Source organism: Pituophis catenifer, unplaced genomic scaffold (assembly GCF_029215685.1).
Source record: "Pituophis catenifer annectens isolate HBS135680 unplaced genomic scaffold, rPitCat1.0.hap2 SCAF_2, whole genome shotgun sequence".
NCBI lineage: Eukaryota > Metazoa > Chordata > Lepidosauria > Squamata > Colubridae > Pituophis > Pituophis catenifer.
Genome location: NW_027256882.1, coordinates 233963019 through 233989934, shown reverse-complemented (window position 1 = coordinate 233989934; position 26916 = coordinate 233963019). Strand labels below are relative to the sequence as shown.

Genomic DNA, 26916 nt, shown 5'->3' with positions numbered 1-26916 from the left:
TTTGTATCTAATCCAGTCAAGATGGACTTGTTTTGAGTTTCTTCCTCATGCTTTTTACTTTCTCAGGACTCAGATATCTTTTCTGTAGTGGCTCAACATTGCTTTCCCTCTACTTCCATGAATCAAACCCACATTTCATCACAGATGAATGCAACTGCCGAGTTTGGTAGTAAATTCCTTGAGAGTTTGCTGCATAGATGACCTTATTCACATCGTTGACTTCTATGAGATTATTTGATCCACAAATGACAGGATTTAGAGGCATTCATTAATTCTCTCTTCATATCATATTCAGCAGCGACTCAATCACAATTAGTTACCTATAGTTAATTGTGCATTTACTCCAAAAGGGTAATTTGTTCAGCTGAGTAGAAGTTGCACTCTTGCTGCTTTGAAGATCCAGAGGAATTGTGCAGCAGGTCTATTTCGAGCATTCAAGTCACATGGGATCAGGAATCTTTTACTAATCCATGCTTGGTGTGCCACCAGCTGCTTCTCCTTAAAATAAAACTACCCGCAAACAGCAGGGATCAAGAGGGGAAGAGAAGAACTCCTAGATTCTAACCAAGAAAATCCATCCTGCTTTCCAGCCAACATGTCGGATCAAAGCCCCTTTGAAACAGATATGATAACCCTGAACCGATATGTCATGGAGAAAGGACGACGGGTGAAAGGGGCAACGGGAGAATTGACCCAACTTTTGAACTCAACGCTCACTGCCATCAAGGCCATCTCATCAGCAGTCCGAAAGGCAGGTCTTGCTCATATGTGAGTAGCATAAAAAAAGGGAGAATTGGAACTATATTAGAATGTCTTGGATGAGATCTGGTGAAGGAGGCCTGTTTCTTATAATACATTGAACAAAATTATTGAGATAGAGTTCCACGTGGCTGCAATGAAAGAAAAGTGCCTATAACAGCTAACATGTATGCTGAGTTATAGAAACCTCTCATTATTGATTTGGGTTTGATATAAACAGAAAGAAGGCACTAACAAAATCTGAAACCTCTACTCTATTAACATAATAATTTCAAGGGGAGAACAAAAGCTTTCAGAATATAGCAAAATTTAATAATGGGATCTGAGATGTAGACAGTGTACTAGCATGTAGTATGCATGCATTTTAATATTGGTAATATAATTCAGCAAACCAAAGCAGTAATATTAACCCAGGAATAATCCGATTTGCTCTATGCTATTTCTGTGACTAAGAGGTTCAAATAAAATGGTCCATGAGCATGTCAGCCTAAAGATCAGGCCAGCTAACTTGTTTCTAATGTAATAGGAGTTGTATTCTGAGGAGGATTCCGAATTGTGCCATTGCAAATTGCATTGTCTTCATTAACAGGTTTGATGTCATGGCCAAGTCTTGATTGTCTTCCAGAAACCCGATGGCCTGTTTTTATAATTTCATATGAACATGAATTAGTTAATCAGATAATAAGTTGCCAAGGTGAAATCTTCTGCTTCCTAGCACAATGTCTCAGGGCAACAGATTTTCTTGAATTTTTTCTTCCAAGGTTACAACAAGACACTTTCATCTTGAAGGATGATATCAAATAGCAAACCTTTGAGACTGTCTTTTATAAAAGTCGGAAATGTTGTCTAGAAAATAGAAAAGGAGTAGGATTGGTCATGGGGAAGGGCCATATTTGGTTCTGAAGATCTTAAGCCATTCAGCCCTCTGTCATTTCCTATTTGAAAGGAACAGCCATTTATCCTTTCATTGCTTGCAAAAGGATGGAATTAAGTGGAGAGAGAGAGAAAGAGAGAGAATGCTCCTCCTCATAACCTCATTACTGTGCATTGAGTCACTAGAAATATGACACTAATTATTTTATTATATTTATTATTCTACTGATATTGCATCTTGAGATTCCTGTGAATCGTCTGGAGATGTATGATTGGGGCAGTCTAAGCATTGGTTAAATAGTTCACTAAATTCTGCTACTAGGACCATGAAGCTTTATTCTGTCTTATTACTGAGGCTTGTAGTGTCGCTACAATTTCCTGTGACAATTTAAGGGCAGCAATTGATGAAGTGCCCTGGCTTCATTTCCCCCCTTTAATGTATGGTGGGGTGAGACCTGACAAGAATAAATGGTGCCTAGATTAGAGACCTTAATCAATTTCAAGTTGCCCAAGTGACAAGTTGTCAGTGCACAGAGGCTCCATCCTGCCCACTTGCGCTATTTCGGAATTCAGGTCTGCCAGTCTTCCAGAAGATTGATAAACTTGTGTGGAAAAAAAATAGGCCAGCTGGCAGGATGATGTGGTAGAGGAGAAGGTTGGCTGAAATAGAAAGGAGCTCCCAGAGCTGATGAAAGTTCTCTCCCATTTCATCTTGGGTTCATTTAGTGCCTTGAATAGCTGACTTCCAGCAGAGATGACCATGGAAACAGACTCTATCACAGCATTACAATGATTGGCTTTTTACAGAAACAGTTCTGGACATTTAACACTGAAGATGTCAATAAAATTATGCTTAAAAAAACCCATGGAGGATACAAAAGCAGACTCATTTATTAACGAAGCGGTTTGCAATACTTTAAAGCACATTGCTCTTATATATGCATAATTTCATGATTGTTGAGGTAAAAAAATTCAATAAACTGAATATGGTCTCCAATTAACCTCTGGAAATGCCTGGGAGCACATTCAGGCCCTCAGGGTTTCCAAAAGGCCTTCAATATCGTTCTTCAGTATGGTCAATGGCAAAAGACTATGAGAGGTACAGTCCAAAAATATGAAGAGCATCCATTTGCTTTTCCCTGACTTAACCCTTTTTTCATGTTAGTAATAACCTCGTGGGCTTTTTTCCCTCCATAGGTATGGAATTGCAGGAAGCGTGAATGTGACTGGGGACGAGCAGAAAAAACTGGATGTGTTGTCCAATTCTCTGGTTATCAACATGCTCCAGTCCTCCTACAGCACTTGCGTCCTGGTCTCTGAAGAGAATAAAGAAGCACTAATCACTCCAAAAGAAAAAAGGGTCAGTATGCGGTCTAATTAAGTGGGAAGAGAATGTTCCTTCATTAAGCAGCAGAGGGCACAATTGAGTCACGGAAGGAAAAATAAATTTTTCCAAGGGGCTCCAAAGGAAACCTTAAAGACATGCTTTATAATTGAAAATGCCTGGGGGCAGAGTTGCCCCCTCTGCACCATTCCAGAACTGAATATCACTTCCACAAATAATACTGCCTCCAAACTTCCAAAATTGAATTAAGACTGAACTGCTTAAACTGAGGGATAACTTGGTCTGAAAGAAAAACTTTCTCATGCCCATATTGAAATAAAATGGAAGACAGCTTCCAAACACCAGGGGGAGCAGGGATGCTAACACAAAACTAAATTGCCAATATGATCTGAGCTGATCCCAACCTCTTGGAGTCACCTGACCGTGTCAGCAACTAGATGGTCAGTGAAACATGCCAGATTGAATCCATGACAAAAACCATGTCAAGTAAGAACACAGAACATAATAGGGTTGGAAGGAACCTTGGAGGTCTTTTAGTCCAGCCACCTGCTCAAGAAGAGGATCCTATACTATTTCAGACACATAAGTGTCCAATCACTTCTTGAAAATCTCCAGTGCTGGAGCAGCCACAACTTCTGAAGGCAAGCCATTCCACTGATTAACTATTCTCACTGTCAGGAAATTTTTCCTTATTTCTCTCTTTAATGATCTTCCACACAGTTACTTCTTGTCCTGTTCTCAGGTGCTTTGGAGAATAAGTCCACCCTATTCTTCTTGGTGACAAGCCCCTAAGAGGAAAAACACTCCTTTCAAAAACAGAACAGCTAAGAATAACTGGAGGCTGCCTCTATTATTGACTAGGGAAAATGACATTGTGAGGACACAGAATAACAAAGATTGCTAGATTTAGGTACGTGTGAGGAAATGCTTGAGCCTTATTCTGGAACTTATGATAGGCAGGCTGCAGGATACTTGCACTGGGTTACCTACAATTTCATGAACACCACATTTTACCGAGTATGCAGTGAACTATTATTTTACTTGGAAAGACATTGAGAAATAAAATAGTTTTCCATCAATTGAATGGAAACTGGTTTTTTTTAAAAAATCCTGCAGGATAGGTTTCCTATCTGACAGTTACATTCACTTTTGCACATATTTTGCACAATTTGCTTGGAGGACGAGGAGCAGGAGATTTGAAAATATGAAATCTCAACACTTTTTGTCGAAAGAAGAAAAAATGAATTTATTGCTTTTTCAAAAGATATCGATTAAATGTGGAGATGAATAAGAATGTAAATTACCTGTTGAAAATAAGGTCAGAAGTAATTTGTGTTTCTTAATTTTAGTTTCCTTTTCTTGTACTTTTCTGATTTGGGGAGCAGGTTGTTTCTTTTTGTTTGTCTTTTCACTTATCTTATATGAAAGTTCTCAATAAATATAAATAAAAACATGGAATCTCTTCCCTGAGATTCTAGTTCAGCCTTAAAAGGAATCTGACTTAATTTCCAAAATGAAGCATGGAGAGAAATAAATACATTACCTTGTATTCAAGGGCGGCTTTGCATTACCAGTACTTACATAATCTAATTGAGGAAAGTCAGGTACCTGATTTCATTGATACCCTATTGCCAGGGCTGAAATGTAAAATTTGTTACTACCAGTTTTGTGGGCATGGCTTGGTGGGGAGGGGGGGTAATGTGACTGGGTGGGCGTGGCCAACTTTTTTTCTTTTTTAACTTTTCAAAGCATTTTTTCTAATGCTTTGAAAAGTCTCTCTGATGATCAGGCAACTCAGCTGCAATTGTCAGAGACTTTTCAAAGCATTATTTTTACCACCTCTTCGGCCAAGAAGTTGCAGAAAAAAATGCTTTGAAAAGTCTCTGACGATCCCAGCTGAGCCACGCAATCATCAGAGGCTTTTTTTTTTTTACTTTTAAAAGCATTTTTTTTCATCAGAAGAGGTTGTAGAAAAAATGCTTTTAAAAGTAAAAAAAGAAAAAGTCTCTGATGATCATGCGCAGGGATTTTTGCTACCGGTTCTCCGAACCACCATCTGCCATTGCTACCAGATCGGGTGATCCAGTCCGAACCAGGAGCATTTCACCCCTGCCTATTGCTGTTCCCAGTTTGCCTGAAAAATGGATCAGGAAGCTGCCAAGCTTCTTGAAATAATATTTGATAACACAGTCAAAGAACTGCAGAAAAAAGAAAGATAGCTTTAGCAGACTTGCAATTCACCAGCCAGACAAGAACTGTTGTACTACAACATTTTTGTGTATGTGTAGGAGGGGGGATGCAGTACAAGTTGTACTATATAAACATAGAGTATTATATAGTACAATATCGGTTGTAGGGAGTTGGTATTATACCATATAATAGTCTATTTTTCATCATCCCTCTGATATGAAAATGCATGTTTAGACTGTTCTTCTGCGTAAAGCAGATTTCTCAGGACAACTAACTTTCTAAATTAGTTTTAGCTAAACTGTGCATCAATATTGTACCTGCTAATATCTGTTTTAAGACTGCTTTTGTTTCTCCCCTTTCAGGGTAAATATGTGGTGTGCTTTGATCCACTAGATGGCTCTTCCAATATAGACTGTTTAGCCTCAATAGGAACAATATTTGCAATTTACAAGAAGGTAAGCCGCTGAAAAGAAAAATGGAATAGTTAATAGTAATATTCCAAAACAAAGAACAAATACCTTGTAACATCTCATTTTATCACTGTCATTTATAGATTTCTAAAAATAGCATTCACCTTACAGAATTTCCCCCCAGGTTGATTGTCATCAAAGTTGTTGAATTTGTGTGTGATTCCAGGTTGAAGAACTCTTTGGTGAAGCAACAGGCCTAGGGAACAACTCTGGGTCAGATCCAAATATATGTTCAATCAACTCTATAAAATCTACTGTAGCTGACATTAGTTCTTTACGTTCTCAGAGAAGTGAACTGGAAGTATGATGGTTGATCCTCTTACTTTCTACATGTTAGATGTCCTATATTCTCATCATTGAGATACATCATACTGTTGTACTTTATATGACCCTAAATTAGCTAAAATAACAAACTGGAAATGGCAGTCAGAGTCTCCCATGCTTTCTTGCTTTTAATAGTATCTGCAAAAGGCATCACTTTTGTAGGGTAATCATATAGATGCAAGTTATATGTGAAAGAGATTATAAGTACCTCATCAATTAATAATATTGCAAGTAAAAATCCATTTTTGGTTGGGACATTCTGAGATAGCCTCAATTCTTTTGATGTATGTAACTTCATTCTGTTAATTGTACTAGTCAAGTTATCTTTTTCCAAATATCAGTTTGAGATCTTTAATGGAATGTCTTAGGAGGTTGAAGTGTTCTGATTTTGTGTGTGTGTGTGTGTGTGTATGGGCACACCTCTGAGTTAGTATTGGTTTGTGATAAGTGCCTGGACATGAGCCCCCAGTTTTCTTGGCAAGAATTAAGAAATAGTTGTTATTGCGTGTTTTCTAAGGCTGACAATGATTGGCTCAAAGTCACCTAGCTGGCTAGAACTCCTGGTCTCTAGTTTGATGCCTTAACCACGATAGCCAATTCGCTCGAATATTATTTTGTCTTTATTGTGTGTCCTGATATGACCAGTATGGGCTGTTGTTTATTAATAATTGATTTGAGTGTGTTGAACTTTAAATGCTTTAAATGACAAACAGTGGTGTTTTTTTTGTTGTAATCCTTCCTGGAACTTGATCTGGCTCTATTGATTTGTATATGGAAGTTGTTGGATGAATGGTCAGTCTGATGACTGCCATCAGATATTCAATTGCTCAATTGAGCATTTCAGCTGAGTGGGTCAGAATAAATGAAATAACAGTATAGTGTACTGCCTGGCTATAGATCAGGGCTGTCAAACTTGCGGCCCAGGGGCCGGATGTATCCCATGCTGGCCATGCCCACACCTGGGAAACAAGTCATGATACATCACGTGACACAGCCATGATGACATGAGTTCGACACCCTTGTTATAGATAATTGATTGGTATTGAAACAATCAATGCTAATTTGGAAAACAGACTCTGAAGTGGAAAAATTTAGGATGTTCCAACCTGTGTATATAAAATCCAGATTGCTCTTCCTTTATCCATACATTAAAGAAAATAAAAACTAGAAAGCAATCTACATGATATTTTATATATTATATAGTTTAACCTTAAATCCCAGGAATATGTACTAATCTTTTGGTGGAGAAATGTAACCCAGCATTTCTAGTAAAAGATCAAATCACCTAAAAGTTATCTGATCCATTTAGGGCAGAGTCCTGTTTTTCTAAGCCTTTTGAACTAATTCTCTGAAATAATATTTAAATAACCATCCAGGATCACTTATTCTTTAACCTTTTGCAGTTGGGTTCTTCAGGCTATTTTGAATGCCTGAAATTGTTTCAGAGTGAATGTGGAATATGAATTTGTGCATATTATTATCTACACTTTATTATGATACCAATCTTAAAATGCTAGGGATAACCCTAGCAGTGTATCCCCATTTTGGTGGGCTATGTAAGACTTTAACTCCCAGGCTGTGCACCTTTGACCTAAAAAGATTAGTTTCAATTGACATTTTCCATTGATGGCTAGCTGTTACTACCTAAGAACATGAGCTAATAGTAATTATTAGCCATTTGCAAATAGATTTAACACAGGCGTTGAGTCTCACAGTGACATTTGGAACAAGTAAAGGAACAATGTTAAAGTACTCAGTGTTTCATTTGATGAGTCCTGCTGTTGAAGATTGATTATTGACAGACACAGACAAGTTACTTCAGTTTATGACTTGTAGCTGGTACATCTTTACCATTAATGCTCTTATTTGTAATTTGGAAGTATCTGTAATTCAATATTTAATATTAATATTAAATTTAATATTATTTTATAGAAAAGCCTCTTTGGTCTCAGTATATCAGACACACTGTAGTTCCATGATTAAGAGAATGTCCTATCCATACATTTTAAGTTTCTTTGTTTTCCTCCAATTTAAATTTTGAAACAGCAAAATATATGGATATATATGCTTTATATATATGTATGTATATAGAATAGAATAGAATTTTTTATTGGCCAGGTGTGATTGGACACACAAGGAATTTGTCTTGGTGCATATGCTCTCAGTGTACATAAAAGAAAAGATACGTTCATCAAGAATCATAAGGTACAACACTTAATGATAGTCATAGGTACAAATGATACAAGCAACAAAATTACAGTCATACAGTCATAAATGGAAGGAGATGGGTGGTGGGAATGATGAGAAGATTAATAGTAGTGCATAGGTACATATGTATATGTATATGTATATGTATATGTATATGTATATGTATATGTATATGTATATGTATATGTATATGTATATGTATATGTATATACTATACTATACTATACTATACTATACTATACTATACTATACTATACTATACTATACTATACTATACTATACTATAATATTGTTACTAGTTTAATAGTGCACTAATTTTTCTTTTAGACCTCTGAAGATGAGCCTTCTGAAAAGGATGCCTTACAACCTGGACGCAACATTGTGGCTGCAGGCTATGCTCTGTATGGCAGCGCAACGTTGGTTGCCCTTTCAACGGGTCAAGGAGTGGACTGCTTTATGTTGGATCCGGTATGTGTTCAATACTAAGCATAGTTCTGTTTTGGTTACTGTTTCATATTCCGTATGAAAACTATCTTCCTTTCCAGGAACTGTGGTGGTGGTATAATAGAGAGGCCATTCAGAATGAGAGCAATGCTTCCTGGGCCTGTATTTGGCCGTACAACACCATTGTAACGCCATGGTGGCAAAATGATTGTTTATGAATTGACATGTTCAAATCATTTGGATGAGGCATGAAATGCATTTCTAGATCTGGTCCTCAAAACTACAGAATAGCTAATGTGGCTTTTACAAGACCCCCTCCAAAGTCAGAATAGAAGAGTCACTGCAAGCTACTTTAGTGTTTAAAGCAGTGAAACCAAGAGGAGTTTCATCAAATGAATAAGCAACACTATTTTGTAGCTAGCATTAAAAACATTGGGAAACATTGTGTGGCAATAGCAGCCGATAAAGGGTATCAAACATATTTCAACAAGCAAGGGAAAACTGAACTGAATTTAGGATGTGAAATCTGTTTTATCCATGCATGAAAAACATGGCCAGATTTTAATTGTTAACCAGATTGTGCTGAAAACTGAATTATTCTTTAATTTTTTCATAATTTTGCTAGGGAAAAAAAACCAGAATTCTCGCTAGTATAGTGTTTCCTGCTGATGCTAAACTGGAAGCACATTAGTTTAACTTAACTTAAAAAAGCTTTATTGATTATAGGTACTCCTTGACTTACAACAGTTCACTTAATGACCATTCAAAGTTACAACAGCACTGAAAAAAGTGACTTATGACCATTTTTCACACTTATGACCATTGCAGCATTCCCATGGTCACGAGATTTACATTCAGATGCTTGATCACTGACTCACATTTATAATGGTTGTGGTGTCGGGGGGGGGGGGTGGGGGGGCTCATGTGATCACCTTTTGTAACCTTCTGACAAGCAAAGACAATGGGGAAACCAGATTCACTTAACAACAGTGGCAAGAAAAGTTGTAAAATAGGACAAAACTGACTTAACAAATTTCTCACTTAGCAACATAAATTTTAGGCTCAATTGTGGTTGTAAGTTGAGGACTACCTGTACTCTGAAATTTTAGCTTGAGTCTGTACTGCTTTAGTCACTTTCATTTCTAGTGGTGATCCCTCTCTATGTGGACATCACTATTTGAATCAGTGGTGGGTTGCTCCCGATTCACAAGAACTGGTAATAAAAATTGGTAGTAGTTTGGAGAACTGGTAATAACATTGGCTGGTCACGCCCCCGAACCGGTCCAGGGCCAGGTTGCCACTCGCTTACCCCACCCACCACATCAGACGCCTTTTTTTTTTTTTTTTTTTTTTTTACTCTTAAAAGCATTTTTTCAACCTCCTCTTCGGCTGAAAAAATGCTTTTAAAAAGTAAAAAAAAAAAAAAAGTTGGCCATGCCCACCCAGTCACGTTACCCCCACCAAGCCACACCCACAAAATAAGCCACGCCCACAGAACTGGTAATAAAAAGATGGAGATCTAATGGTCAGCTTCTGGGAGGCCTGCAGAAGATTGGCAAAGGCTTCTAAATCCCAGAACTATCAACATTTCAAAAGCCTTTCCTCCTAATTATTACATTATTAAAAAATAATGCTTGGAGGAGGAGAACTCCAACATTGGGTTTTTTAATGAATGTGCCTATGGATATCCTTATCCGTAATTCTTCGTTTAATGGTCCATCCTACTATTTTGAATCCTGGGTTCCAGCTGATGGACAATAGGCTCTTCTACAACAGAACAAAGTAAATAGTGCAGGCCAGGGATGAAATGCTACTGGTTCGCTCCAGTTCAGGCAAACTGGTAGTGGCAGCAGCGCATGGTTTGGTGAACCAATAGCGGTGGCCGCACGAGGCACCGCCCACCTGCCCGGACATTTGTTACTTCCTGGTTTTAACCAGAAGGTAACATGTTTTTGACCCTCTGCACATGCGCAGAGGATCTAAAATCAGACATGACGTGACAGCGCACATACTTCCGAATTGGTAGGGAAGGTAAGTAGATTTCACCCTGGTGCAGGTCTGAAATCTTTCCACAAAATCTCTAAGATGCTTATGACTGTTTGCAAAGACACTTAAAACTGTAGAGATTTTTTTTTGTACAATTGGTTATCACTAACTTCAATTCTTTTTATTCCTTTAAAAGTGGATTAAATTGAATTTTACCTGATTCCTTGAAGGAATGGGAAATATTTACAGTAATACATCATTAAGATGGCATGTGAGTTAATAGTATATGAATAAACTCCTTTATTTATTTTATCTGTTTGTAGGGTCTTGGTGAATTCATTTTGGTGGAAAAAGATGTGAAAATCAAGAAGAAAGGAAAAATCTATAGTCTTAATGAAGGTTATGCAAAGTATTTTGATCCTGCTGTGACTGAGTATTTACACGAGAAGAAATTTCCTGAGGTAATTTACCATTTGGCTGCCATTAATTATAAGTCGTAGTATTTAATATAGTTTAGTTCCATAGCTCCCACAAAGAATTTTGATTACAGTTGAATTAATGCATTCAAGGAGAAAACGTGTTGTCCAAAAGTACTGGAAAATTTAAGTAAGTCCCCATTCAATAGCAACTCATGTTATTTAGCAAAAAGGTAGGTGTTTATTTTAGAAACATTACTTTAGCTCAAGAACAAAATATAAGAAGGTCGCCTTCCAAGTATATCCAGTATAGAATTGTGAAATATATAGCAAAAAATAGTGAAAAATATTGGGGCACTGGGTAAGTTCCATGGTTCAAACTGCAGTTGCAGTCTTACATGGATACATTTTTACAGGACAGTGGGACTTATTTCCTTGAGAACATCTAAAGACTGAGCTCATACCCATTAAAAAGATTTTTTTTTACAAAATATGTTAACATTTTTTTAAAAAAAATCCAGCCTACGATCAAAGAAAGCATAATCTTACATGTTTATTTCCAGGGTGGCTTCGGAACTTCCATAATATCACAGACATTTTTCAAAAATGAAATGAGGTTATGGCTGAAGTGATCGAAATATCTTGGAAGCTTAGGGCGGACAAGGATAAATTTACTAGAATGGTCTAGGTCAGAGGTGTCAAACTCGATTTCATTGAGGCCCGCATCAGGATTGTGTTTGACCTTGGGGGACATGGCCAGCTCGACGTCACTTGTGTCAGGAGTGCCTGTGGTGGCCTGAACGCTCTGCCAGTGAAAATGGGCTCCTGAGCTCCATTTTCAGCTGCGATGGCCTCCTGCAAGACTCTGCCAGTGAAAATGGAGCTCAGGAGGGCTGCACGCGACCTTTGTGAGCTCTGTTTTCGCTGGCAGAGGCACCGTGGGCTGGTCCTTTGCTGTTTCTAGGGTGGCCCCATGGGCCAGATCTAAGCACCCTGCAGGCTGTATCTGGCCTGTGAGCCTTGAGTTTGACACCCTTGGTCTAGGTTATGGGTGATTGGCTATATTCACTGTTTTAACTATGATCAAGCTTTTTCATGGCAGCCATTTTGTGAGAACACCTATAACATACTAAATACATTCATATCCATCTGCTATTTCTTTTTTTGTGGTAAGAAACTTTATACAGTATAAAGCACAGAAAATGAGCCAGGAATAAGGAATAGTGAACCAAAGGAATTAAACAGATGAGAAAAGAGAAACAAAATAATGCTTTGCTAAAACTGTTTTTCTTTCTCATGCCTTTGAGTCAGTCTTGATTCCTGGCAATTACAAGAACAAGTTGCTGGAGATTTCTTGGCAAAATTTAAGAAGTGATTGGCCATTGCCTCCTTCCTAGGGCTGAGAGAAAGTGATTGTTCCAAGGTTTGTACTTAAGGCAGGATAGGACTCATGATCTCCCAATCTCAGCCCAGTGCTCTAACTACTACACCAGACTGATTCTCCTAAAATTAATTTATGCTAACATTATTTACCATGCCTCTTGATACATTTCTATGCCAGTAATCCATCTTTGCTTCTATCATTGCCATATATTGATTTATTTCATTTTGTTCTTTTAAACTTGCTTCTCTTTTTTTCAGGAGCTTATTTGTTCCATTATCCATAACTTTCTTAGTTCTATATAACAAAATGATAGAAACCTGTCGGTATATAGAACATTTTTACTTTTTAAATTTTTTAAACAAATGTTCATTACTGCCAGTAATTGCATTTCTTAGATTTTCCCATTTTTTCGTGAATATTTCATGAAGGAGTACAGATTCACTGGATCTAAGTTTCCAATATTTATAATTGTAGTTGTTAAAGTTGTGCTTTTTCCATGTCAATTCCAGTTTGGTCTTTGCTATATTTATTTCCAGATCCATCCTTCTATAATGTCTAATGTTCCTTGCAAATTATTTGGATTCTCAACTGACCACAAAGACCATCTGCATGTCAAAGAACATGCAGCACCCATCCACTTCCTTACCCAATGCATGTCCAACAACTCCACAAACATTCCTTAAACATTTCCCCAAAAGTATAGAGTATTAAACAGCCAATGGGACATCATACACTGCGTCTTGCTCTCTGCTCATTTTTGAATCATTTACTAAGCAATCTATTTCTTTGCCTTCATGCTTTACTTTTATGGTGTACTATACAGGCAGTCGTCGACTTACAACAATTCATTTAGTGACCTTTCAAAGTTACCATGATACTGAAAAAACTGACTTATGACCAGGGGTGGGTTCTACTTACCTTTACTACCGGTTTGCAACCGGGCTCGCTTTCCTCGCAGAAGCTTCCTGATGACGTCAGGGTTGGTGGTTGGAGCCTCCCGCCGGTTTTACTACCGGTTCTATAGAAACGGTCCGAACTGGGGGCAACCCACCACTGCTTAGGACCATATTTCACACATACAGCTGTTGCAGCATCCCCATGGTCATGTAATCAAAATTCAGATGCTGGCAACTGACTCATATTTATGAGGGTTGCAGTGTACCGGGGTCATGTGATTACATTTTCCAATCTTCTGACAAACAGTGTCAATGGGGAAGCCAGATTCACTTAACAACCATGTTCCTAACTTAACAACTGCTACAAGAAATGTCATAAAATCGGGTGAATGGGGTGACTTAACAAATGTCTCACTTAGCAACAGAAATTTCAGGCTGAGTTGTGGTCATAAGACGAGGACTACCTGTACTTCAATATACTTTACCTTCAATTCTTGCACAAACATTCCATAATGCAGGCATATACTCTCTCTAAATCAATCGTATATTAATATCCTTTCTCAGGGATCAGCATTTCTTAATCAGATGCTGAAAACAGAAATCTGCTTTTTAACATCCCCTACTTGGCCAAAAGCCATACCCTCAACCTTCATACTGTTCCTGCTCACCTCTTGTACCCTTTCAAGCAGAATTTTCCAAGCAACTTTTCAGGCACTCAGGATAATAACACCCATAATTTTCACACTCACTGTTGCTACTAATTGTCAGGCAGGTGCAATCTTCTCACACACATTAAACAACTTGGGCTTGCAGGTCTCCTCCTTTTTCATGTGAGAGAGGAAGAGATCAGAAGTTCCTGCTTTTAAGTTAAACAAGCAGAGCTTCCTGTGCTGTATCGGAAAACTGTAGCAAAAGCAGGTGTAACCAATAACTTTGATTAATTTAAAATTGAAAAGAGAGAGGCAATCTTGCTCTCTTTCTCTCACAAGCTCTAAAATTCAGTTGGGGCTACAATTACAATTTAGGAAGGAGAGTTATAGTAGATTCAAACTGGATCTATCAACCTTTCTGCCCTTTCCCCTATTAGTTTAATAGACCAATTGTTAATGAATTTAATCTCATTTTATGACTTACATAATAGGTAGCTATTTCCCATTTCAAAATATCAGAAAATACTTCTGCCAGGTAATTAGAAAAGCCTACTAAAGCCACTAAAAAAAAAAAAGAGTTTAAGGAATGCATGTGCCCTGGGACATGAGGTTGTTCTAACCTGCGTTACAGGAAGAACACTAAGATGGTATTATGTAAATGGATTTATTTTCCCTACATATGAACCTGTCTACCCTACATATGAATATTTCCCATTCCAAATCCAGCAACTCATGATTAAATTTTCAGCCAAACAAAAAGCCTTCAGAAAAAAAATGTATTTTTTCCTGTTGCTTTAGTTGCCGAGCAGCCAAGGCATATATGTCTGATTCAGAACTTGACCTATAAACTTGAATTTTGCAATGATACTCTTTGTCAAATTTATCACAAAACAATTAGAAACAAAAACCAGAAAATCACTTCACTATATTATATAGGATCTGGATTTGGGTGACTTTACCTTTGTTTATACCTGTTTCATAATCATCATTTAGTGTGTTCATTGCAGGAATTCCATGAAGCCAGCAGGTGTGACTTTATTCAACTCACTGTAGTTCAAGATGGCATTATTTCATATTTTCACAAACACATATGTTCGACTAAACCAGGAAAAAGGGGAAACAGAAACTGAGAGGGATTTAACCTTATTGTGCCTTTTCAACAGCGAATCCAATTTAGACTGAGTCATCTGGTTTACTTACTTTTTTTTACACAACTGTACAATTATTTTAATTTTTTTTTACAAAATTGAAGAGGTAAATCTGTAAATCTAGACAGTCACAGAAAAGGTGGCTGTGATCCTAATCATAGTGATGATTAAACACCATATTGCAGTTAGTTGTGGTTTGTTTCATTGGATTTATTGGATTGGTACTTACATTATCTGTCCATGGCTGGCATCAGATCTCCTTAGTTCATTCTTTCTTAGCTTTTGCACCCGTTGTTATAGAATGGCTACCCTAAAATTTCAGTCAGCATGGCCATTGCTGAACATTTTTGAGGTGTGGAATGAAGAGAGGATCAGGTCAGAGAAGGTCCGTTTTGGTCACCACGATGTAAAAAAGATGTTGAGACTCTAGAAAGGGTGCAGAGAAGAGCAACAAAGATGATTAGGGGACTGGAGGCTAAAACATATGAAGAATGGTTGCAGGAACTGGGTATGTCTAGTTTAATGAAAAGAAGGACTAGGGGAGACATAATAGCAGTGTTCCAATATCTCAGGGGCTGCCACAAAGAAGAGGGAGTCAAACTATTCTCCAAAGCACCCGAGGGCAGGACAAGGAGCAATGGGTGGAAACTAATCAAGGAGAGAAGCAACTTAGAACTAAGGAGAAATTTCCTGACAGTTAGAACAATTAATCAGTGGAACAACTTGCCTCCAGAAGTTGTGAATGCTCCAACACTGGAAGTTTTTAAGATGATGTTGGATAACCATTTGTCTGAAGTGGTGTAGGATTTCCTGCCTGGGCAGGGGGTTGGAATAGAAGACCTCCAAAGTCCCTTCCAACTCTGTTATTCCATTCCATTCCATTCCATTCCATTCCATTCCATTCCATTCCATTCCATTCCATTCTATTCTATTCTATTCTATTCTATTCTATTCTATTCTATTCTATTCTAAGGCTGATGTTGTGTAAGAATATGCTGTATTTTTTTTCTCTGATCAGGTGATTAGCTATCTAGGATAGAAAACAATGGGCATAATATGAGTTCCTAAGGCTTGAAATCTTCTAGATATGTAGAAAACCGCTAAAACCACTACACTTGCTCTGTAGGGGATTAACCAGTAGAATTGCAGTGTTATCTCTCCACAAAACTCACTGTGCATTGAATAAAAAGCATGTAAATAGCTTTTCTCATCGCTGTGTTATAAATACTATTGTAAAAGATTGTAGGAAATGAGATTACAATCTTATTTACTCTATAATTTTTGACTTCACTGTACTTATTACATCACTGTCAACTGAAATGATCAGGTACACATTGCTATTAAGTTCTTAAGAAGGGAGAACTGAAATCTTCCCCTAGATCAGACTCGGGCAATTATGACAACTTTACAACTTGTGGACTTCAAATCCCAGAATTCCTGAGCCAGCCCTAGATATTTGATGGTTCGTGCGTTTGAAAGTTTGCTTACTGCATCCTTCCTGTGTGAAATTGTTTCAAGGAAAAAGACACTTAAGCTTAAACACTGATCTGAAATCAAAGCTATCAAGTTGTTTTAAAGAAATACAATTGAATCAAGGAATAACTTGAAAATCGACAAATTGATTTTCAAAGCATCCCTTTGAAGAAAAAAATACGATATCCCTTTTATTCCAGTTGCGGAAAAAACCTGCAAGCTATAAAAATGAACTTTTACTGATATTATAGAAGGAATTGAGTTTTTTTTTCCCCAGTAGATCCTAGTTCCCATCCCAAACACCTAAGGCCATTTTCAACAGGTAGCTTGAATGATATTGTTTTATATGAGATTGAGTGTTGCTAATACAGATCATCCTCGACTTATGACCACAATTGAGCCCAAAATTTCTGATGCTAAATGAAACATTTGTTAAATTAGTTTTGCCCCATTTTACGACCTTTCTTGCCACAGTTGTTAAGTGAGTTGCTCCAGTTATTAAGTTAATGACACAGTTGTTAAGTGAATCTGGCTTCCTCATTGACTTTGCTTGTCAGAAAGTTGCAAAAGGTAAATCACATGATCTCAGGACACTGCAATTGTCATAAATATGAGTCAGTTGCCAAGCATCTGAATTTTGTACCGGGATGCTGAAATGGTTTTAAGTGTGAAAAACGGTCATAAGTCACTTTTTTCAGTGCCATTGTAACTTTGAAAGGTCACTAAAGGAATTGTTGTAAATTGAGGACACCCTGTATTGTGTTATATGAGATTGATTGTTGCTATGTTGCTTCTTTGAGGCATGGAATGGACTTTAAAATTTGTTTGGGTATGTTATGTATGTGAAGATGGAAAAGGAAATGAAATATATCTCTGTTAATCTGCTCATTGTAGTATCATCTGTTTTGAGTGATGTAGTGGGAACTTTCTTGAATACAGGTGCACGACCACAAAGCATAAATGAAAATTAATATAAACACTCTGAAACACCTGCATGGTGAGAAGTTACCCTTTAAAAATGAGCAGAGTGGAATGAAACCAACAGGCTTACTCAGAGTTCCATAAACTGTGACTTTTATTTGAGAGCACTTGGGCAGTATCAAATGGTAGAATTCTATCTTTCCAAGTGCCCAAGCGGAAGTACCATTAGCTATTTCCAGAAAGGAAAAATGAATCATTCCAAACCATCAATCAGTTTCTTTTGTCATCTGAAAGGGAAATCTATGAGTTGTTCACTTGGAACAGTGAAAGTGTCTTGGTCTTGGGATATAACAAAATGAGAACGGGAGGTTGCAGTGGAAATTTAGAAAGGCAATAGGTCGGCATTTCTCTATTTGTTCTCTTGTCCACTCTCTGTCTCATTCTAGCTTAAATAAATCTGCAAGCTCCATACATGCAATAATTTAATGCTTTCTGAAGGCTTGAAAACATTTAATATTATAGTCTGTTTTGCCAGGGATATAATATTGCACTGCGTCAGAGAGGTTAGGGTGTGATATTCTGGCACATTTGGATTTCTGCCAACCAAAAAATTGATTGATATGGAGTTTATTTCTATGGCCAGAATTCCATGGATCTATAATTGTTAGAAATTGCAGACTAGGTATTTCATTATTTTTCTTCCCTCTGAATTGTGCCTCGGATTAGGCTCAGGTCTGCACTACGTAATGAGTACGAACAATTCCACTCTGATATAATCTATATTTCTGCTTTACAGGAAGGTAAATCTCCTTATGGAGCCAGATATGTAGGCTCCATGGTGGCTGATGTTCACCGCACCCTGGTTTATGGTGGGATATTTTTATATCCAGCTAATCAGAAAAGTCCCAAAGGAAAGGTATGTTTTAACTTTAAATTGACTTATTATAAGCAAGTTCATTTTTAATGAAAAAGGTGGGCATTTTGTTCCTTGGAAAAATCAGGATTTAAAATTAGAGAACAGCCCAACTGATGCAAGGAATCACAAGGAATCCAATTAATGAGTTGAAGTCTTTTGCAGTAAAAATTAGGAATATGTCTATAAGAAACACTTGCATATTAATTATTATTTATTAAATTTATATTTTGCCCAATTCCCACATTTATTATATAAGAAACCCCCCTAAGTATTACAATATGCTATATATGTGAGGAAATGAGTTTAGGATTGCACAGTTATTAGAAAATTAATCATAGCACCATCAGCCGAGACTATGATGAAAATTATATGACTTCATTGTTTAAATAATGGCATTTGGCTAGTGGCTTCAGTGGGCCTTTGATTCTGCTTTTGCAAGTTTCTAATTCTTGACAAGATCCTCATGAATTCAGGATTTCTCATTTTTAGTTAGGAGATGATAATAATGTGAAATTCTCTGGAGAGAGGGCAGGTTGATTTTAAACAGCAGAAAAAAATAAATGGTTTTCTAACATGTTCATTACTAAGGTGTCTTAGTTAGTCCTGGAACATTTTAAACTATAAATTAGTGTTGAGTAAGTTTACAGATCATTTTAAAAACTAGTTAAAAAAGTACACAATGGTTGAACTAGCAGACAATAGTCTACCTGGGAGAACAATGTGCTGTGAAATACACACTGTACTATGTATATCATTTTCCAAAGCAATGTTTGTTGTTTGTTGTTCATGCTTCAGAAAGTATCCCAAATAATGGGACAATGCTTTCTTTCCCTTGCTCCCATTTGAGAAGACATAAAGCTTTTCAGAATTCTGACAAACTAGGGAGGTTTAAGAAATATAAGTCTTAAATAGGGACATAAATATTTTAGGAACATATTAGATCAGGGGTGTCAAACTCAAGGCCCACGGGCCAAATCCAGCCCGTGGGGTGCTTAGACCTGACCTGTGGGCTGGCCTGGAAATAGCAAAGGACTATTTCCCACAGTGCTTCTGCTAGCAAAAACGAGGTGCAGGGACCGTGTGTGTTCCCCTGCGCCCCATTTCTGGCCTGGAGAGCTTCCTGCAGCACTCTGGCAAAGAAAATGGGGTGCGGGGGCGCATGTGGCCCCCAGTGCCTCCTTTTGGCAGAGGCCATCCAGTGCCCCCCCCCCACACTGTGCGCTCCAGTTATGCCAGCATAGTGCTGCAGCAGGCTGTCCAGGCCAAAAACAGGGCACAAGGGGGTTGCACATAGCCCCACCCTGCCCCATTTTGGCTGGCAGAGTCCCCTTTTCCCCTGGCTTCTCCCCCCCCCAGCTTACCCGTGGAGGACAACTACAATGCTGATCTGGCTCTCAAAGAAATCCAGTTTGACATCCCTGTATTAGATGGTATTCTATCCAGAAAACAATCTAATGGAACAAGGAACAGGCAGGGAGAATCTTAATATGCTAAGTCATAATTTATTAAATATGTCACAAGTAAATGCCTTATTCTCCATTATGTAAATAGTACATGAACAGGGTATCAGGGGTTAACTTATTTTTCACTTCTTAATGTATTCATACTTCACCACTCCCATATCTAGCTCCACCCATTGTATATATAAGGAGCTGCACACATCCCTTCTTTGCTTCTATCTGTGAATATTCAGTGAATATAGAATGCCTTATGTAAATAAAGAGAGATATATTTGAACTCTTAATTCTCAAATTATTTATTGAGTCTGATCCTGAAAATATCGCAACAATCTGGTAGCAGAGGATGGTTGAATTGACTCAATAAAAACTTAAATATGTCTAAAAGAGATAGGCCCAACACCAGGGCATACAGCAAAGAAATGGAAACGGATCAAGAAATAATCGATGAGTCCATGAACGCAATTTCGAGAGAATCTGAAGAATACACCACAGAAGACGAAGAAATAATAAATGAAAATGATGACCAAGAGGAAAACAAAATAGAAAACAACGAACTCAGGTCAGAGATTCTAAAACTTTTAAAAAGCCAAAAGAGTGATGAAAGCCTCATCGCGAACCTCCAAGATATGTTAAAAAACAACGGAGCAGCGAGAGAGAAGCACATCGCTACTGAAAAGCCAAAAGATTCAAAAATAGTGAGTGATACGCTTACAGACAAAAACGCAGTGAAGAAGAAAAACAACGATCCCGCGCAAAATTTCGAATGGCAGCCATCTTGGTTTCAACAGACCTCCAAGGTGAGCGAAGCAGAGCCAATCAGAAAGCTTGATTCAAAATTTCTGGCGCGAAAGGCATTACTCGATAAAGAAAATGATAAAGAAAAAATATATACCTCAGAAGAATCAGAATCAGAGAACGAAGATGATTCAACAGACATGCAAATAAAGTCAGCAATGAAAACGCTTTTTGCTGCATTTGGACCGAAACTGAAAATTACTAAAAAATCAACCAGAAAACAAGCAAGCAAGCCAACGCCTCAAAATCTACCCGCTCCCATCCAGACGACGAGAGCACCGACACCTGAACCCAGAGAGCCCTGCAGATACCACCCCACACCGCACACCGATCCAAGGACCAGCGCTCTCAACAGAAGAAAACGAGCACCCGCTACCATCAGGACTCCCAAGATCGAGCCGGAGACCGATTCATCGGAAGAAGAACAAAGCGAACGAGCCGCAGCAACGAGAACCTCTCACGACGACTCCAGGAATGAAATGAGCAACGCGCATGCGCAAGACTACACGGACGGCCCAGGAAGACATGAGACTCGGAGAGAATCGTGCAGACTCGTTGCGAGCATTCCCACGCCGTTTTGTAACTTCCAGCATTTACGAGACCACGGACTACCCCCGGTTGTAAGTAATGGACCCAACAATGTTGGAAATTTACCCAGTGACTTCCCAAAGCTGAGAATAGATGGCATTAATTTGCAAGAATGGTATCAGCAGCTCCAGGTTGTCTTTATGAAGGAAAACTTACTGTTTTTTTATCACTAATCCCCCAAAAAGACCTTGGACTCTAAAGTTAGATTGCTTACACCATAGAGCATTTTTCTTATTAATTTCCAGTGTATCTCCTGCAATGTATCACAGCATTAAGCAAAATCTGACTGTCTCAGAAATTATTCAATGCATGTTCAATTTGTTTCACAGTGATAGTGTAGCTACTACCACAAGAATGTCTAAAGATTTCTTCTCTTCTAGGATAAAACCAGGGGTTACCATAAGTGAACATTTAATATCCTTAAACAAAATTAGAGCAGAATTGCATTTAAGGGGGGAGGTGATTTCAGATCAAACAATGAAAAGTGTTATCATCAACTCACTTGACCCATCATGGGATAATTATATGTCACATTTAGACACAATCAATCTAGGATACTTATCCATAGAAAGTCTATCCAATAAGTTAATAGCTGAAGACAATTCAAGGAGGAGTCGCTCTAACAATCACATAGAACACAAACTATATAGAAAGGTAGCATTTCAAGAAAGATATCATGAACCATTTAGATGCCACAATTGTGGGTCCAAAGAACATAATAGGAGGGATTGCCCTAAAATTTCAAAAGAAAGACATAGGTCAGAATATAGAAATAAATACAACAACAGACAGTCTTCCATTGATAGACATAGGTATAGAAGTCCACCCAATTATAAAGAACATAGAGGGGGCAGAGATAATTCAAAGGATAGAAAATCTGGTTCACTGAATGGACTAAACAAACAAGACAACACTATCATACAACAAACAGAGAACAATAATTGGCTTATTGATTCTGGAGCAACTAATCACACTACAAATAATAGAAATATATTGTCTTCATTTATAGAGGATAAATTTGTAATAAAAGTAGCTAACCAAGAAAAAGTCCAAGTAATAGGTAGAGGGAATGTAACCTTACCTGGCCTAGGAAAAATAGAGGGGGTATTACTAATACCTGAAATACCTCATAACATACTTAGTGCCATAAAACTAAGCAGAGACTCTGATATTAACATTGTGTTTTCAAAGGGAAAAGCAACATTAGAGAAAAATAGAATAGATATAGGTACAGTGATAATCAAAGGAGGCCTACCTTATTTAATAACAAAGGAGAAATGGTTACACAACATTGATTCAAATATGGAAGATAGCATTGAAATAGATAACGGAAACATTAGTAACAGTGACAATGATGAATGTAAAGTAACTCATAATCACAAAGATACACATAATGAAAAAAAACCAAAAATAGGTAAGCCAATTCACGATGAGTGTGCTCATGTTTTACATAGGAAGTTAGGACATGCCAGTTTTCCTGTAGTACAAAAGATGACTGAACATGCAGAAGGTGTTAAAATAAAAAATTGTGAAAACTATTTGGAATGCTCAGTATGTAAGTCTACAAAGCTTAAAACTAGTCCCAGACCTAGAAAATCAACAAGGTCAACCAACAAAATTTTTGATTTGGTACACATGGACCTAGTTGGTCCACTAACACCATCAATTACTTATAAAAAACGTTACTTTCTAACCATTGTGGATGATTATAGTCGTTATGGATTTGTTTACACATTAAAACATAAAGATGAAACCTTTCAGAAATTTAAAGAGTTTTACAAACGTATAGAAACACAGCACAATATTAAAATAAAGCAAATCATGACAGATAGGGGATGTGAATTCATGTCTAAGGAATTCTCCCAATGGCTAAAGGGCAAAGGAATGTTACATTACACATCTAGTCCATTTTCCGCATTCCAGAACGGAGTGGTAGAGAGAAAGAACTCAACATTACAAACCATGATTAGATGCACATTAGAAGATGCTGGCTTAGGCAAACAATTCTGGTCAGAAGCCCTACAATATTCCAATTACACACAAAATAGAACTTGGTCCAGCATTGTAAATAAGACACCATATGAAGTAATGTATAATAGGAAACCAAAATTAGCACACATGCACATATTTGGAGTCACTGCAGACGTACACATACCCAAACAATTGAGGCGAAAAGGAGAAAACGTATCCAGAAGACTTAGATTTATGGGATACGAGACAGGTACAAAAGGATACAGATTCATCGATAATAATAACAAATTTATAGTTTCCAGAACGGCTGTGTTCCATGAACAGGCCAACTGGTCTAAAATACATCTTAATGAAATATTCCCAAACACCAACACAGATACCAAACTCCAAGGGAAAAGGACTATAGAAGAGCACAGTGGCAACATGCATAGAAACAAAACCAAAACATGGACAAACAGTCAACACAAAATAAAAACAGATTCATTAACAAAAAAGGAAGCAAGGTATTTACATGACAATGATAGTAAGCCTGAAAAAACAATCAGAAGTACCAGAAAACAAATGCCAAACAAATATAAGGATTATGTAATGCATATGGATGGAGAATCAACAACACCTAATACATATGAGGAAGTGTTAAAACTTCCTCCTAAAGAAAAAGAAAAATGGGAATCAGCAATGACTAAAGAGATGGATAGTTTACGAGGGCTAAATGTATTTACACCTGCAATTGCACCAAAGGACAAAACTATTATTGGCACTAGGTGGATATATAAAATTAAAAATTTAGAGGGAGGCAATACCCTTTACAAAGCTAGATTAGTTGCACAAGGTTATGCACAGAGATATCCCGAGGATTACACAGACACATACTCTCCCACAGTAAGAACTGAGAGTGTCAAAACAGCTCTAGTTATAGCATCAGCACTCAATCTCGATGTGTTCCAATATGACATACAGACTGCGTATTTACACGCAAAATTAGATAAGGAAATATATGTAAGGGCACCTCACAGTCAATACACAAACAAAAATGAGACTTGGTTATTAAACAAGAGTTTATACGGGTTGAAACAATCTGGTAAACGATGGTATGATTGTTTAGTAAAAGTGCTTAAAACTATGGATTTCAGTGCCACTACTGCTGATAACTGTTTCTTTGTAAAAAAGGATGATGATTCCATAGAATTTGTATTGATCTATGTGGATGACATTTTGTACATAGGTAAACATAAAGAGAGGAGAGAAACATTTGTAACAAAACTAAATGAACATTTCTCACTGAAATCTTTGGGCAAAGTAAATAAGTATCTTGGTGTTCAAATCAGTAAAACCAGAAGGGGATTCAAACTTTCCCAAAGAGATAAGATTATAGAGCTCTTGAACAAATGTAATTTAAGTGATGCTAAACCCTGTGAAACTCCCATGCAAACTGATTTTCTAAAGAATGCAGACGAATCATCCCCTGAATTCAAAGATAATACATTTTATAGATCAATCATAGGTTCCCTTCTTTACATTTCCAATTGGACTAGACCTGATATTGCCTTGCCTCTCAACTTATTGTCCAGACATGTCAGCAAACCAACAATATACCATTGGGAAGCTGTCAAAAGGATATTAAGATATTTAAAGAATAGCTTAGACTTTTGTTTGTTATTGGAACCTAATAATGTCAAGGAGCCCATCCTCACATGTTACGCCGATGCGGATTGGGCTGGCGATACTTCATGTAGAAAAAGTACATCTGGTTATATATTCCTCCTTAACGGTTGTCCAGTTTACTGGTACACTGGCAAACAAGATTTAGTAGCCACTTCAACAACAGAGGCAGAATATGTTTGTCTATCTAAAGCAGCAAATAACCTTGTATGGTTTAATGATTTACTTTCTGACATTTGGAAAAAACCCACTTTGCCTTTTATCATGCATGAAGATAACAAAGCTGCTATCGAAATATCTAGGTCTGATGCCATTGGACAAAGGTCCAGACATATAGATATAAAATTTAAACATGTGAGACAGTTATCTCAGGATGGATTTATCAAAGCAGTTCATTGCGAAACATCAGAGCAAATAGCTGACATATTAACAAAGCCTTTGCCGTCTAAGCAACATAAATACTTGACTTCTAAGTTATATGTTTTATATTGTTCTGAATCTGAATGTAATTGGTGTAGTGTATCGAATCGGCATTTAGAGGGGGATTTGTCACAAGTAAATGCCTTATTCTCCATTATGTAAATAGTACATGAACAGGGTATCAGGGGTTAACTTATTTTTCACTTCTTAATGTATTCATACTTCACCACTCCCATATCTAGCTCCACCCATTGTATATATAAGGAGCTGCACACATCCCTTCTTTGCTTCTATCTGTGAATATTCAGTGAATATAGAATGCCTTATGTAAATAAAGAGAGATATATTTGAACTCTTAATTCTCAAATTATTTATTGAGTCTGATCCTGAAAATATCGCAACAAAATATACCGTAGTTTGTTGTCGAAGCACATTGAGTGGAATCTTGTTGTTGGAAATCATAAATTACTTTTCAATAAACCAAGACATAGCTGGATTCAAACATGCTTTTTAAAAACAGCACATTTTGGCTTAGAGTGATTTGAAATTCAGCTTCCCAAATTCTCTCTACATTGATTGGAAATGGATAGATGAAAATATTACAGTTCATGTGGCCATGTTCCCCTGTAATGCTAAGCAGTAATGTACGATTGACATGTCATGCTAAACCAAAAACACAAGGCCACATTGTAACTTCAAATGAAGGGTGGCTTACAACTCTATAGTAAGTTCACCTACCTCAGTATTTTTCTGCCTGGAGGGTAGCAGGACTCTTCAAAATCTTAGGTAGAATTTATTACCAGGGTTGGTAAGGTTGAATCTGGACTTTCTGCATGTACAACTGTTAAAAACCTATTGTTCTTCCTGATCATGCTTGCTCTTTGCTGGGTAAAATGCAATTTGTGTTGAAATGAATTGGAAAAATTAATTTGGACTAAACTGCATTTATTAGTGTTGTGGTTTTTTAAAAAAAACAGCAATGCAAGGATTTCAAAGCTGTCAGATGATATATGTATGAGTGTTTATAATTTGCAAAACTGTTGTGATTAGATATAAATTCTTCTACTGCTTCTTAAATAGTTACAACAAAAGAGATTAAAGTGAGAATAATGGGTTTTCCCTCTTATATTCTAGCTGCGGCTCTTGTACGAATGCAACCCCATCGCTTTTATCATTGAACAGGCCGGTGGAATAGCTACCACGGGCACAGAGCCAGTGCTGGATGTAAAGCCAGAGTCTATTCATCAGAGAGTCCCTTTTGTTGCTGGTTCTCCTGAGGATGTTCAAGAATATCTTGCATTTGTACAGAAACACCAGAAAAGCAGCTAGTGGCCCTCTAAAGTGCCCCATCTATTTGCTTTCGCACTATGCTCTGGAAAAATATGAAGCCACAAAGTGAAAGAAACGTCCAATCTGATGATCACAATGAGAAAGGCATTGTTCCCCCCTCCTTTTTTTAAAAAAAGAAAATCTTCATTTCAATAAAAATATCAACTTGATCATTTTTTTTAAAGAAACAACAAGAATAAAATAAGGGTGTTTTTGAATGAATTGAATACCTCAGACAATTTTCTCAGACAAGTTTTGCATGGGAAGTTCACTCCTCATGTCTAGCAT

At 37.4% G+C, this 26916-nt stretch overlaps 1 protein-coding gene across 1 annotated transcript; it reads left to right on the top strand.

Moving 5' to 3' along the window:
• The first annotated feature begins 510 nt into the window (after positions 1 to 510).
• Positions 511 to 26769, top strand: LOC139313214 (fructose-1,6-bisphosphatase isozyme 2). Its single transcript, XM_070938688.1, has 7 exons — positions 511 to 768; positions 2830 to 2992; positions 5530 to 5622; positions 8497 to 8637; positions 10923 to 11060; positions 18284 to 18403; positions 26434 to 26769. Exons 1-7 carry the CDS (start codon positions 596 to 598, stop codon positions 26626 to 26628), a joined length of 1023 nt encoding a protein of 340 aa, XP_070794789.1. The 5' UTR covers positions 511 to 595; the 3' UTR covers positions 26629 to 26769.
• The last annotated feature ends 147 nt before the right edge of the window (positions 26770 to 26916 follow it).